We start from the raw sequence: 15,465 nt of genomic DNA on the forward strand, positions 1-15,465 counted from the left end.
CATTTGCACGTCTTCTTTTTCTTCTAATTCTGGACGCCTGCTTCTTCCTTTGATATCCCCTTTCTCTATCTTTTCTTGGAGGTTTTATGAGAGTTAGCCGCATTAGTTTGCACCAATGTTTTGAGATTATTTGGTTTATGGTTTTTGCCATATGTCATTTGATGGCTATTGATGCTTCGGTTTTTGATGTTTCTGTTGGTATTTTGTGTTGGTTTTGTTTGATATTTGAGGGAGAATTTGAGAAGCAGAAGATGCCTCATAGGGTTCGATTTTTTACTGCATTTATGAATCCTTTTGTTATTGCTATGATGGGTGTTGGATTTGTTTTTGTGGTGAAAATTGCATCTGTGAATGGTGTTATTGTGTTGAGTGTGATGATGGTGACTTGGATCATGAGGATGGTGGAGGTAACAGAGCTAAAAGGGGAGAAGATCCTCCTAGTGATGATGGAAGTTGTGTCGAAGTGGTCGGAGAGGTTGGGGATGGTAGTGACGGAGTCAGTGGTGGTGGCGATGGTGGGGATGATGGTGGTGCCGTTGAGTTGGTCGTAGGGGAGGGATGATGGTGATGAGTTAGATGGTCTGTTATGTAAAGCTGAGGAGTTTTGTAATGGTGGAGTAGCAATCGGGGCAGAGGAAATTGTGTCTATCGGTGCCGTTGAGTTGGTCGTAGGGGAGGGATGATGGTCATGGGTTAGATGGTCTGTTATGTAAAGCTGAGGAGTTCTGTAATGGTGGAGCAGCAATCGGGGCAGAGGAAATTGTGTCTATCGAGTTAATATGATAGCTCAATCATAAGCTTCAATGCTAGTTTGATGTTGAATGATGCAACTTAAGATGAGAAGCACAGTGAAATACATAAAAAAAAATGAATCATAAAGGTTTTTCAACTTTTAAAATTTCACAAAAAAAAAGCATCAAAGTTATTATACTTTAAACTTTGTGCATGATGCTTCTGTAGTTCTTAAATCTAATGATTTTTATCAAGATTGTGTAGTTTTGACAAATAATTCTTTAGTAGTCATGGACTTTTTTGGTTTAGCAAGAATGAAGGATCTTCTGTTTTGTTGTTAAAATAATATTGTATGCTTATTTCTCTTTGTTTGATCGGGTATTACTGGTAGGCTGTCTTGCTTATTATCAATCAATCAGAAGCTTATCTCCTATGCAAATTTAATAATAAGAGTTTTCTTTTCAAGAACTATGGGACTAGTAGTACTTGTTTGTTTTCTTTTTTTATTGTTAAATTGGGATTTTGTGATTCTAGAAACACTTTGAAGCATTTACAGTCTTGTTCAAACATTTCTGAATATATTTCTAGTTTGATTCACAATTCTCTTAAAGGAAGGTGTGGTGGTGTGTGTGGTGTGGATGTGCTATTGTGGTTTGTTGGGTGTGTGGAGGGTTTAGGGAGGTGTGGCGGTGTGTGTAGTAGTGTATGCGATGTGGATGTGCTATTGTGGTTGGTTGTTTGTGTGGATGATTTAGGGAGTTTTGGTGGTGTGTGTGGTGTGAATGCACTATTGTGGTTGATTGGTTGTGTGGAGGGTTTATAGACGTGTGGTACTATGTATGGTGTGGATGTGCTATTGTGGTTGGTTAGATTTGGAGGGTTTAGGGAGGTGTGGGTGGTGTGGATTTGCTATTGTGTTGTGTGATGGAGTGTGGAGGGTTTAGGGAGGGGTGGTGGTGTATGTGGTGTGGATGTGCTATTTTGGTGTGTGATGGCGTGTAGTGTGTGTGGTGTTTGCATGTGTATATATTGTTGCATATTTAATTATGTAACTTTATTTTTTTCATCATAGTAATAAAATGATTAAGACAATGATGCTGGAATACCCTTAATGTGGGACAAAAAAATACAATAATATTTTGCAACCTTTGTCTCAAAGAGATTGATCCGGGAAATAGGCCTACAACCTATTTTAATAAGGGCAACAAAATATTATAAGGATCCGGGAAATAGGCCTACAACCTATTTTAATAAGGAAGGACAACAAAATATTATAAGAAAATTCAAGTAAAGTATAGATAGAGAATACTATAGGATGCAATTAAAAAACAAGTGAGATCAGCTCAAGAAAGATTGAAAAATTTGGAAGAAATTGAATAAGAATCAACAGGCCTATTGTGAGATTCGATGAAGCGAACCATTGATGTTTCCGAGTAGTGGGCAGAAAGACTTGAGTTAAGCATTTTTGACATGTCTCCTATTTTGGTCAATTTTATTTTATTTTTAAATTGAAATATATGTTATGAATTTATAGGTGATGTCCGTTGCAAAGAAATTTAAAATCAGCGGACTCGATCCTAAGGTGGAAGAGAAGTCAGATCGAATGTTTGGATTTGGTTGCTACGGGAAACAATGCATGTGCGTCTAGTGAGACAGGGTTTGGTGGCACCCCCAAGAACTTGGGAACCAACCAATTGGGTGATTCCACCAAAGTCCCCGACCTAGACCTCCATGAACTTGAGTCCACCTTTCTAAGTGTCCACAGGTTGAGAATAAAAAGAAAGTTTGAGCTGCTTTCCTTAGAAGCCAGATATCACCACTAGTGGCTTCATGCAGCGGAAAACCACACATCTCAAGCAAATTACGTTGGCCAGGTTCTGCAAATTTTGAATGCAACTACGAAAAATTTTTAGGATTTATCGTTGTACTTATTTGCGATAGAGTTACTTGAACATCCGACCTGTTGAGATTTTTTTGTCAGATGCCAGATAACCGTAGGGCGGCGTACATAAGACATTTTTATAATCACAAGAGCATTTAAGAGACTTTTTTTTATTTACTATTACTTGGGATATTTATATTTCTGTATCGTTTTTCATTTTGCTATGGATATTTCAATTGGTTGGGACATGACTTATTTAGTGAGGCTTATATGTTTATTGTGTGCATGTAACCTTATATAATTGTAGTTAATTCATTGATGTTTCTATGCTAGCCAGTACGATACCAATCTGCATGGATGCAACCAAGGAAAGGCACGGAAGGAGAGTTGAAGCTATAATATGCTTGATGTACGAATATTATAACTCGTATATAGGTCGCTCCCCTTGCATGACATCGACCTATGTTAGGGACAAATGGGTTAGGGATTTGCTTGCGGGTCATCCAATGAGATGTAGTAATATTTTCCATATGACACAAGCGATATTCAACGATTTGTTGGAGGAACTACACAAAAATGATGGAATTCATGACTCTTCTAGGACGACTTTGCGAGAAGTGCTGGCGATAACCCCCTATATATTATGACAAAAATAATCAATGCAAGGAGTAGTTGAGTGATTCCAACACTCCTTCGAAAAAATTTGCAGATATTTCTCATTGGGGTTGAAGATATTTATGAGTTTTTCTTCACAAGTCATAAAACCAACAGACCCTACGTCCGAATGGACCCCACAGAGATTTCATGCGATGTAAGGTACATGTCGTTCTTTAAGGTAATGTCTTAAATTTTTTACATTCAATTTTCAAATAAACAACGTTATTACATAAGCAATCATTGTCTTTCCATAATTGTATTGGAGCAATCGATAAAACACAAGTTGATGCACATGTTCCAAATAATGAGAAGATCGCATTCATCGACCGTTGCGGGTCCCCGATTCAGAATGTCATGGTTGTATGCAACTTCAACATGTGCTTCACTTTTGTCATGGCTGGTTGGGAGGTTAGTGCACACAATAATAGAAATTTTAAAGCTGCAACACAGAATAACAAATACAACTTCCCACATCCTCCCACAGGTACGCTTGAAACTTAGCTGCTCTCGTAATTCAATTTTCCCTCAATATTAATCATGCAATGCATATTAGGTAAATACTACTTGGTTGAGACTGGATATCTGTTGCAGCGAGGGTATTTAAAGCCATATCTTGAAATAAGATACCACATACCTGACTTTGAGCGAGCAATCAATGTAACCCGAGGTAGAAAAAAAATATTTAATAAAAGTCATTCCTCACATTGTGTCATTGAGAGGACCTTTGGTGTTTGGAAGAAAAAATATGTTATACTCTGCGATATGTCATTTTACCCATATCCTAAACATGTGCAGATTGTGATTGCCACGATGGATCTTCACAATTTCATTTGGCGGCATCCTTCTTGCAATGATATCGACTTCCGTAGAGCGAACATGGATCATAAGCATGCACCTGCCGAGGCATTTGAGTAACATTTTGGACATTTTTTTATCATAGCTTGAGAATGATGCTTCCACCAACTGAATTAAAGACGGTGAAGGTGCAAGCGAGATAACATAGTTGAGGGAACAAATTACAGATACCATAGTAGGAGGGTGATTGGAGTAACTATTATTATATTATTTATACTTTATTCAATATTATTTGTATTTTATTTAGTTTCTTTTTATTTTCTTCTTTATTTGATATTGATTATTTGGGCCTTTTACCCTATTTGTAAGTGTTTTTCTCCATTTGCATTTCATTTGTTTTTCTTTTGGTATGTTTGAGAGGTCCGTGATGAGACGTTAAACCTTATGGGTTCTTTTGGATTGACTATTTGTCGATATTAGTTGGTGTCACATGTGAAATTCTATTGAAGGTAACCAAGTTTCTCTCTTTTTTTTTTGGCAATACGGTTTTTGAGGTTTCTTTGGATGAACTTTTTTGGTGATATGCATATGTGACACACACGAGTTTGACATTGCATGGGTTAAAGACAACTGAGAGCCCTTTTTTTTACAAGCTCTGTTTTCTTCTTGTAGTGACAAATGCGTTGGTTGGTATATTGAGTTCTCTGAGACCTCACACCTGCACAAAATCACAATTAATTATTGCTTTTATGAATTTCTACTTATGTTTTGACTAATGGAATGTCTTTTAAACTATTCAGGAAAGATGAGATCTAGGATTTAAAGGACCTCCTGAAGATTTTTGTGTCATTATGGACTTCAAACTTCCCTGCTGACATCACATCAGCCACATAGCTATGAGAGACAGTTCTATAGGTGCCCGCGGATAATCAAGGAGAAGTGTGACTTCTTTCAATGGCACACAGTCTGACAGATTCCACCACCGAGAGTGATTGGGAATAGATAGTATCCTTCGAGGATGACATAACCTGTGACATATTTCGTATGCATTTTAAAAATAATATTATCATATTATTAAATGTTATTTTAGTAATTATGATACTCATTGTTAAGTGAGGTGTATATCTTATTTTTTTATACTATTATAAAATAGATTTTTACTTATAAAGTATCAAATATATTACTATGACAGTTCTATTACAAACAATATTACTGCACAGAGACAAAATGATCATTTATCTAGAAACAACTGCCACAAAATTATTTTCAAACTGCAAAAAACAAATATCGAGCTGGGTTATCTGCAGCAGCTTTTGCGCTACAGTTTTTTGAAAACCTACAACTACCCCAAACAGTCCTTAAATTTCACATTTACCTACTCAAGGATTGGGTTGGAAATTATCTGCCTTAATATAAGATTTTTAGTTTTGATATTAGGAAGATTTACATACATATATTTTGAACTTAAAAGTGTCCGTAGAATCAAGCCTAAGGAATAGATCATGAGGTTGAAAGAGGATAGGAAGAAAAGAGCAAGTGAACCTTAAAAAATAGAGCATCTAACTTTCATCTCATGAAATGGTCTCGTATAGGTATAAGAGATACCTCGAGTACTTGATTACAATTATGTCCCACTCCTACATAGTGACATAATGGTATCGTGGTCATTTGTTCGAGTACTTGATTACAATTATGTCCCACTCCTACACAGTGACATAATGGTGTCGTGGTCATTTGTAAAAAACAATACATAAATAATTAAAAATATATTAATAAACAGTTTGTTGGCCAATTGTGATGATTTCTGATCGTCGGTTCGTAGTCATTCGCTTGATGACAACTAGGTGAGTCACATGAGGACGACACAAAGGCCTCTAGACTAAATTCACCTGTGAGCATCATCATCATACGATCCATCTCTTTAGTTTATCTGGCGGTGAGCCATCCTTTGTTCGTCTTTTTGTAGAGTTGTTCTTCATTCGTCTTATCATTGAGATATCTTTCATTCGGTCGGATGTAAATTGATTCTTCGTTCATCCATGTGTGTTATTCGGCGTATAAACTTATGGGAACAGCTTATTATGACCTTTGAAGTCCCTTGTTCTTCGGCTCAACATCAATATGTGACATTCGAGAAAACTAATCAACATTTGACTAATCTCTTGTGTGACATGACCGTGGGTCCTACTTATCATATATGTACATTTTTTCCTTGAGATTTGTGATGTCGAGATACTGCCATACATATTTAATTCCATAATTTTCTTATTTTTTAAAAGTGTTAGCTGCGATATAAATAGAAAAATTAAATGCAACACTAAATTCCACATTAAATCCTGTTATATTGTAATCAATATTTATTAATCAAACTCTCTGATTTTTCATCCGAAGTCATCCTATAAATAGGTTGTTACTGATGACCCTTGCTCCAATACTTTTCCATTGTCCAAAACTTTGATCATCCTTGGTAGAGGGCTCTCTGATGGCGTGTGATAAAAAAGGTTCAATCTGGCGATCTATCTAATGACATCCTAACGAAGGCATTGGGACTTCAGGCTGATAATATCTATCATCCAAGCATTCTCACAAAACATCGTCATCCTAAGTGTGGATCGGTCAATGCCCAAGCAACATATGCCGAGGGCAGTAGTCCTACCATGAAGAAGTGAGTGAAGCAATTGACCTTCAAGAAGGGACCTTTGAGTGCATGTGAGGATGATGATAAGAACAAATTGTCTGGCGATGTTCTCCTAGGTTGTCAAAATTCGAAAAAAGGTCCACCAAGCACTTCCTCTGTTGGAGCATCAGTTCAGTCCATTGGTCAAGTTGGCAAAGATGCTTGGTGAACCTCTGAAGGTGTACCCCTAGGGGATATGGGTGCAACTGGTCTTTCTTAGATCGGAGGGATGAGGGTTGCGAATGCTCTTATGTCTGCTGAGAGTTTCTCATCTTTACTCTGGTCTAAGCTGGATCAACTCCTTGGTATGATGGGTTTGATTACATGATTTATTGGATTGAAGTGACCATGATTTATTTAATTTGATTCTTTTTTACTATGCAGTTAACCCGATTCGTATCTCCAATTGACTAAAGATTGTTGAAGGTCAAGCCCCAATTCTTAGGAAGACTATGGAGAATCAATCAACAATTAGTGAGAGAGAGTTGACCGACTTCGTGGTTCGCCACATGGACCAAATGATAAATTTCTTTGTTCATGAAGCCGAAGCTCAAAAGGTGCATGAGCAGCACAACTGGAAGCCAACATAAAGGATTTAAAGGTGTAGCTTGATGCTTTCTCCAAGAAGCTGTCAATCGAGCTTCTTAATTACCTAATTGAGATGGCGAACTGTCGAATCAAAACTGATACTGTCCAAATGGATGTTGTGAATCTGCGAAAGGACCTGGTTGATTTGAGGATGGTTTGCTCAGTCTCGCAATTCCAAGCCGAATTTAATAATGTTGATAGATTTATGTTAGGCGCTAGAGTCTTGTATATGGAACTATTGAGGCAAGAGTTGTTTTTGCTACAGGTGGACAATGAGTCGGTTGTAAAATTTTTCTTATCTGAAAAATATATATTTATGTTTGTTGTATTTTCATTTTCTTATTTATGTAAATATTTTAGTTATTCTTTTTTTTTGTGATGTGACGTGAGATTTGTGTTTCTGAGGTGAGGGCGTCAGCGCTTTAATTTTTCTTTGAGCTTTATAAATAAGGTTGGAGTTCCTTCATAATGTCACTTTTTCTTTTTTTAGTCTTTTGTCGTCACCTTCCATTTCCTCCTTCTGTTGAGCGTTTGCATGGCTCTCAAATACTCACCCCAGACATTTGTGATAGTGCCAGCATCAGAGCACTCAGCCTTGTCCTCTGAAAAGTTTTAAGGCTCTATAAGAGATGTTTATAAGGGTGACATTGCGCTAGAGGCTCCATGTTTGAATGATAGGGTGGCTGATGATTATGGAGAGCAACTATTTTTGTATCGTGACCACTTTATTTAGTGTCTTCTGCTTCTTCTCTCTTGCGAGCTTTGAGCTATTGTTAGTCACTCGGTGTTACCCTGACCTAGCTCAAGTTGAACTGCATAGAGTCACTAATGACTTTCATTATTTAATACCCCATGATGGAGATTCTTGGTCACAAGGGCTTTTTTATCATGTGTTTTCCTTCAGGATTGACCCAGACAGTTACGTGAACTCTACTTCAAATAGAAAGATCTGCTTGATCATTCTTGAGAACAAAGTCAAGAACTGGGAGCACAATTTCCCCTTGGCTTCATAGAAGTGCTGGGGGATTCACACTTGTCCATCTTGTGCCGTACAAGTGACCGAAGATTCCTCCCTAGATGTGAGGTTTGGCATTGTCAGTCAAGGGAAGGAATATTTCTATTATTTAGTATAACTGCGAGGGCATAGAAAACAAGGTTTTGAATTTGGGCAAGTACGGTCAGATTGCTCGGAAGTTATGAGCTGCATCTGATGCTGAAGAGTCAAAGCGGCAGATCAACAAAGCGGCTAAGGCTTTTATGAAAGAGTTGAGGGGGAAGAAATCAGTGAAATAAGGAGAAAAGGAAACTTTGAGGAAGACCCTATGTTCAGACATTCTTATTTCTACTTTAGAAACAACTTTTGTTATTCAATAGATATCAACAACAAGTTAACTTTAATGGAACAAAAAACTTACATTCCAACAGATATCGTAGGGTGTGGCAACGCTCAGACTTCTTCTGTCCTAAGATCTATGTTAATTCTTCTACGTAGAAAGAGTTGATTGGGGCTCATTAGGGTTCTTGTTTGGACTAATCTGGCTTCATTGGCCTTGTAAAAGGGGAAGAGCTTGCAGACTCTCCAAATATGGAGGCCAACAAAGAACATGGTCCCAACCAGATATTGACCTGGAGAAGGGAAGTTTTGGGGCTTAACCGAACATATAGACTATGACCCTTGTAAAAGGGGAAGAGCTTGCAGACTCTCCAAATCTGGAGGCCAACTAAGAACATGGTCCCAACCATATATTGACCTGGAGAAGGGAAGTTTTGGGGCTTAGCCGAACATATAGACTATGACTATAAGGACTGTGTCTGATCAATGGTAATGTGGGCCTTAGCATCAAGCCCAAAAGTAGTTCTCCGCCCCCTGAGGAGCCTCGTATAATGAAGGTGAAGGATTTGTTGAGTGGCGCTGGCTCATCTTTAGCTTCGGTCCTCTAAGGTAACAATGATTGAACTTGATGTAGGATGAAGGGCCCAAGGAGTTTTTCTTGAGAGACTCTCGCTTCACTCTTATTAACATGCAGCATGACTGGTTTGATCATGCTTTGAGGGTTGATTCCCATGCCACATAGCTTGCAGACACATTATGATCGGTGAGCTTTAAAGATAAGCTAGATAGCCTCAGCCCTTTGGAACTATGCCGCCTAGTCCATGGGTATCAGCTGCTGGGGAGTGCATCATCTTACTACTTGTCCAACTTATATCTTGACACTACAATTGAAGCAGCTCGGGTAAAGAAAAAATAAAAGTTGTGAAGGCTTGTCTTAGGGAAAATTTGTGGAGAGCGGACAAGGCCATGACTCACCTTGCTAAAGTTGAAGAAAGTTTGGCATGGGCTTCAAAATGGCTCTCGATCGTGCTCAAGGATAATAATGAGCTATCCACAAAGGTTGCTTCGTCAGCTTTATCTAAGGCACTTTTAGAATAGTGGGTGAATCAATTCTGGTGTGAGACCGAGTTCATCACCATCAACTAGTTCGCAGTGGGTGAATCAATTCTGGTGTGAGACCGAGTTCACCATCAACTAGTTCGTGAGACTAGGGATGGTCAATGTGAAGTAGATGACGACACTTTGAGGTGTTTGCATTTTTCTATGGTAGGTTCATAAGTTGAGATCTACGAGTTCGACAATCAAAATTCTCAGGGGGGTCTCATTTTGAGTGGTTCCTGCTGCACTGGAGGTCTTTCGCTATGGCGGTCAATCGTTGGTTAGGGTATCGAAATAGTCTATCTTGGTTGTTTCTCTTAGCGTTCCTCTTATTTTCATGATGTGGCTACTGGTCTTCATAGCAAGCACGAGTGGGAGGGTGATGATCACCTTTATCTCTCCAATTGTCTTCTGTTAATTGTATCTTTTGTGATTGAGCATTGACGACTGCTTTCTAGGCTTATTCTCGATCGTTAAGGGCATACTCCTATATAGCGATATGGTGGTTGGTTATTTCTAGTAGCTTGACCATTGATTTTGGTTCACATAGGCGTAGAACATACTTGGAATGTTCGTTTTTTATAACTTGTGTTAGAGCGGTTTGTGCGATCAGAGGATCTAGGTTCTATATCTCCACTATTTCCCGCTGAATCTAATAATGTAGGAGCGAAGGGTCTCTCCTTCTTTTTTCTTGATTTGTAAGAGAGCTTGGAACTTTATTCATGACTTTTGCCTCTAACAAAGTAGGTTAGGAATAACCTTTTGAATTTGAAGAAAGAGGAAATAACTTTTGTAGGGCGAGCATTGAATAGCAGGACTGACTCCCTCAACGTGGTAAGGAACAAGCGACACTTGAATGTGTCAGTGATTTTTAATATAGCGACCACCGACCTGAAAGTGGCTACATGATTAGCTAGGCTGGTGAGAGCCTTATACAAATCAAGCTTAGGGGTTTCACACTTCTGGGGTTCGGTTTTAGAAATTTGTTGAGAAGAGGCATTTTCAGCATGACAAACGACTGTGGTTCACATTTTGCATTGTCCTTTCATGGGGGTTGATCCAACACTATATGATAATAGAAATCTTCATCCCTTTCTTCTACTGGTTGAGAATTTTGATTGTTGGGTACTGGTTCATTTCACATATTATTGGTTGTTGGTCCATGATCAAGCCCTTGGAAGCTATATTATTGGGGGTTCTGACTCTGTCGATTTTGGCTTCCTCTAGCTAGAGTTTTTTGAAAAGCACCTACCATATGCTCTCTCATCTCTATTATCAATTGTTCTTTCATCTCCATTAACTGTTGCCCCACAATCTCTCTCGTGTTATTCACATCCATTGCATGGCTCTGCGCTAATTGAAAGGTTTTGTTATGGCGTTGTGCTTGTCGGCACTATTTTTTTGCGCTAATTGAAAGGTTTTGTTATGGCGTTGTGCTCTTCTTCTTGTGAGTGGCAAGATTCCACACTCACCACACATTTTAGGATGTTAAACCTATAAGTATCCGCAGAATCAAACCCAAGGAATAGAGCGTGAGGTCGGAAGAGGATAAGAAGCAAAGAGGAAATGAATAATAGAAAATAAAGCATCTAACCTTTTTATCATGAAATGGTCTCCTCTTTATAGGTATAGGGGATGTCTGGAGTAAGTACATAATTACGTTTAAGTTCCTTGCATACACAAAGAGGCTTAGGGATATTAAGGTCATTTGTACAATATAGAAACAATTAAAAATATATTAAGAAAGAGTTTGCTAGCCAATTATGATGATTTTTGATTGTCTGTTCGTGGTCATTCGCTTGATGATAGCGAGCTGAGTCATGTGAGAATGACACAGATGCCTCCGGACTAAATTAACTTGTTGGCCGCTTTGCCATACAATCCATCTCTTTAGTTTGTATGGCGATGAGCCATCCTTCGTTCATCTCGCTATAGTTGTTCTTCGTTTGGTCCGTCATAGAGTTGTCTTTCGTCCAGCAAGATGTGAATTGATCCTTCTTTCATCTACATGTGTCAATCAACATATTAATAGATGGCAACAACTTGTTAGGATCTTTGAAGTCCCTTGTTTCTTGGCTCAAAATCACTATGTGACATTCGAGAGAACTAATTAACATTTGACAGACTCTTGTGTGACTTGACCGTGGGTCCCACTTTGTTATGTATCTACATTTTCCCCCGAGATTCGTTTAGTTGAGATATAGTCATACAATACCATTCAATTCTATCACCTAAACATTAATTTTTGCAAACATTACTACTGCATGATGCGTATTCATTTTTTTAAGACTAAAATTGTGGTATTTTTGATATGGTATGAAAAATTTGTGTGGTATAAATGTAAAAAATAAAGTTTAGGTGTTAGATGTGAAATAATTTTGGAATTCGATGCTATGCAAGTAAATGGCCCTTAATATTATTTATAAAGTAAATTAAAAAAAATTTAGATTCTTCTTGATATTTTTTGTCTTATAATGTTTTTTTTTAATTCAAAATCATAATATCTATTTATTTATGCGTATAAAGTATGATGTGTTACTCTGATCTTAATTTAATTTATTTGGTGTTTACTTTTTAGTAGCACGAGCATTCATTACGAAAAATTTTAGGTTTGATGGTGCAATTTAGGGTTAAATTTTTTGTCCGGACTCCAGACATAGCTCGACGTGCGGACTCCATTAAATGTCACCATGTGTGCTACATCGCAGATGTTATTTTTGGGTTATTGAACTGAACCCACAGAGGTTATTTTGGGGTTATTGAAGAGAAACTCATAAATTACACTCCAATAATCTCGAAATAACACCGGAAATATTATTTCAGGGTTATTCAGGGTTATTTTGAGGTTATTGAAATGTAATGTGAATTTCTTTTCAATAACCCCAAAATAACCTCTGCGGTGTTATTTCGGGGTTATTGAAGTGAAATGTATGGGATTCTCTTCAATAACCTCGAAATAACCTACGTGGTTCATGACTATTGAAGTAGAATATATGAGTCTCTCTTCAATAACCCCGAAATAACCTCTGTGGTGTTATTTCAGAGTTATTGTAGTAGAATATATGAGTTTTTTTTCATTATCCTCGACATAACCCTGAAATAACCTCCGCGATTCTACTTCAATAATTCCGAATAACCTCAAAACAATCTCAACGATGGAGCACACGTGACGACATATTATTGGATTCCACACATAGAGATACGTCCAGAGTTCGGACAAAAAATTTTTCCGCAATCTAAGGGTGTAATTAAGCAAAGCCGACTCATGAACCAGTTCAAGCGTATCTCAATTAGTGACTCATGAACTAAGCTGGAGAAGCTAAAAAGCTAGCCCAACTCCAGTTGTTAGCTAGTGAGCCGGATAGTTAAAAAAAAAAAACAACATAGCCAAAATTTCAAAAATTTCAATAACTTATTGTCTAATTGTTAAAATGATTTAATAAAAATATTTTAAATTATATATTAAGTGATTTCTTATTATTTATCTCATAATTAATCATTTTCTTTATGATTTTATCATAAAAGTAGTATGAATTGATATTATTTTATCTTTCATAAAAAACAAGCTCCCTCATGAGCCGGCCCAAACTCATAAGAATAAGCTCAAGCTTGATTAATTAATTCAATTCAAGCTCAGGTTGAGAGCGGCTTTGAGCTCTAGTCAGCTCGTTTACACCCCTAGTGCACTCCTAGCCTTTTGGCATCATCTCAACCACTGATGATTTTATGGTAAAACTTTTTTTTTTCTTAATGTCATTCACAAAATTGTTTATATAAAAATTAAAATGAGAGAGTGATCCATTTTTTAGGTCAAAAAAAATATATATATTTTAAATATCAAATAAAATTTATTAAACTTTTTCTTATTATGATAGATTTTGTTCTTTTTTCAGTAACAACATTGTATTATTGTGTGCATATTTTTCTTTCCAACGGCTCCATAAAAAAATTCTATTGTTGTGTGCAGATGAAGTGGTAGGTTTTCGTTTTTAACTACTCCCATAGAAAGCTTGTTATGAAATCTTGATGCTAATATTGTGGAAAAATTACGTAAACACCACATAATTCTTACGTATTTACAAAATTGACACTCAATATTTCATATTCATACTTATAAACCTTGGGGCATAAACATATGCATGAAAGGGCAATTTGACTTTTTAAAATATAGTTATGGTGTAATTTTGTTATGTTGGTAAAAATTCAGTGGCATGCATGTAAATATGACTGTTTCAGGTGAAGCTAAAGGTATAACCAGTATTTTCTCAAATAGACTGGAAACTGAGAAATAATTAAAAGAAGGTCAAACTTCAATAATATTACCATATCGATCAATGAAATTACAAAATACACCCCATCTCTCAGAACGTAGCAAGCTCACACCAAACCTTAACCAGCCAGCCGGAGACTTCTCTATCTCAATAATGGTAGTAATAATAATAATGATATTATCATAATTATGATTATTCATAATCCTAAATCTCAGATGCAGCTAGGTGGGATTACCAACCCAGAGCTCTCCCCCACCGCATTTCTACAGAAAGCCTCGGCCTTGTCCTCTCCATCATAGCTCAGCCTTACATCCCTAAGCTCAATCCCACTGCATGGATTGCTCCGGCTACAGTCGAGCGTCACCGCCACCGCCGTCGCCGACGACCCCCTCACATCGTCGAACACCACCCCGCTGATCTTTATCCCCGAGTTCTGCAACCCAGATTAATCATAGATTAGTCATCTAATTAGAACTGATTAGTCACATTCATTAAACTATCATACTTACTTGTTTTGGGCAATTTTTATGGTTAGGGCAGTAATTCTGGTCAATAATAATTGGGTTCTTTACATTGTTCATTATGGCATGTTGGAAAGTAACCCCTCTCACAAACCCATTATAGGGTTTCGCCCATGTTTTGATCCTCAAACCATTTTCTGTTCCGGTCAAGACCACCGAGCTCACAGTCACATTTTGTACGGCGGACCTGCTGGGCGTCTCGCCCAGGCTGCCAATGGATATGCCGTGGCCGGGCCCGCATCTGATATTCTCGATCCAGATGTTGATGGCACCCGTGCCCAAAGAAATGCAATCATCGCCCGTGCCGATGGCGGAGTTTATGATACTTGCTCCGCTCGTCGTGTGAATGTGGATTCCATCGGTGTTAGGGCTATTGAATGGTGCAGTGATTGTTGCTCCTTCTACTCTTATTCCCTGGCTATACATGATCGACATCTGAAACTTTTCACTATTTTTTACAGTTATTCCACTCAAGAACACATTCTTCGACTGATCAATCGTCAATGCCTGAAACATATGAAACGTTATTGAAGGCATCAATTTGGGTTTATGAGATGGTTTTGAAGTTGACCTCGAATTATTTTACACGAATACGACCAATTTGAACTATTCATTTTACCAAACAAATCACAAATTTTAACTTGTTGCTAACACAAATAATAGCTCAATCCTAACCCTTACCAATGAAGGAAAATATTTCAATTGTGAAGGAGTTGTTTCAACCGCAATATAAACTCGTTTATGCCAACATAATTTTTGGAAACAATCACACACACACATAGAGAGAGAGAGAGAATCTAAACACATGTCTATATATATATATATATATCTATATCTATATCTATATTTATATCTATATATATTTGGAGAAAATAAAAATAGATATATCTATATCCATATATATATATATA

The 15,465-nt window shown here is 37.4% G+C and overlaps 1 protein-coding gene across 1 annotated transcript in view; it reads right to left on the reverse strand.

Moving 5' to 3' along the window:
• Positions 1–14,118: 14,118 nt before the first annotated feature.
• The window catches only part of LOC110028819 (polygalacturonase-like), a 1,564-nt gene continuing 217 nt past the window's right edge, over positions 14,119–15,465 (reverse strand). The window contains exons 2-3 of the mRNA XM_020730821.1: positions 14,543–15,061; positions 14,119–14,466 (exon numbers count right to left, since the gene is read on the reverse strand). Coding sequence (XP_020586480.1) covers positions 14,245–14,466; positions 14,543–14,989 — 669 coding nt within the window. The 5' untranslated portion in view covers positions 14,990–15,061 and the 3' untranslated portion in view covers positions 14,119–14,244. The remainder of the gene's footprint in view (positions 14,467–14,542; positions 15,062–15,465) is intronic.

Source organism: Phalaenopsis equestris, unplaced genomic scaffold, assembly GCF_001263595.1.
Source record: "Phalaenopsis equestris unplaced genomic scaffold, ASM126359v1 Scaffold000531, whole genome shotgun sequence".
Taxonomy (NCBI): Eukaryota; Viridiplantae; Streptophyta; class Magnoliopsida; order Asparagales; family Orchidaceae; genus Phalaenopsis; species Phalaenopsis equestris.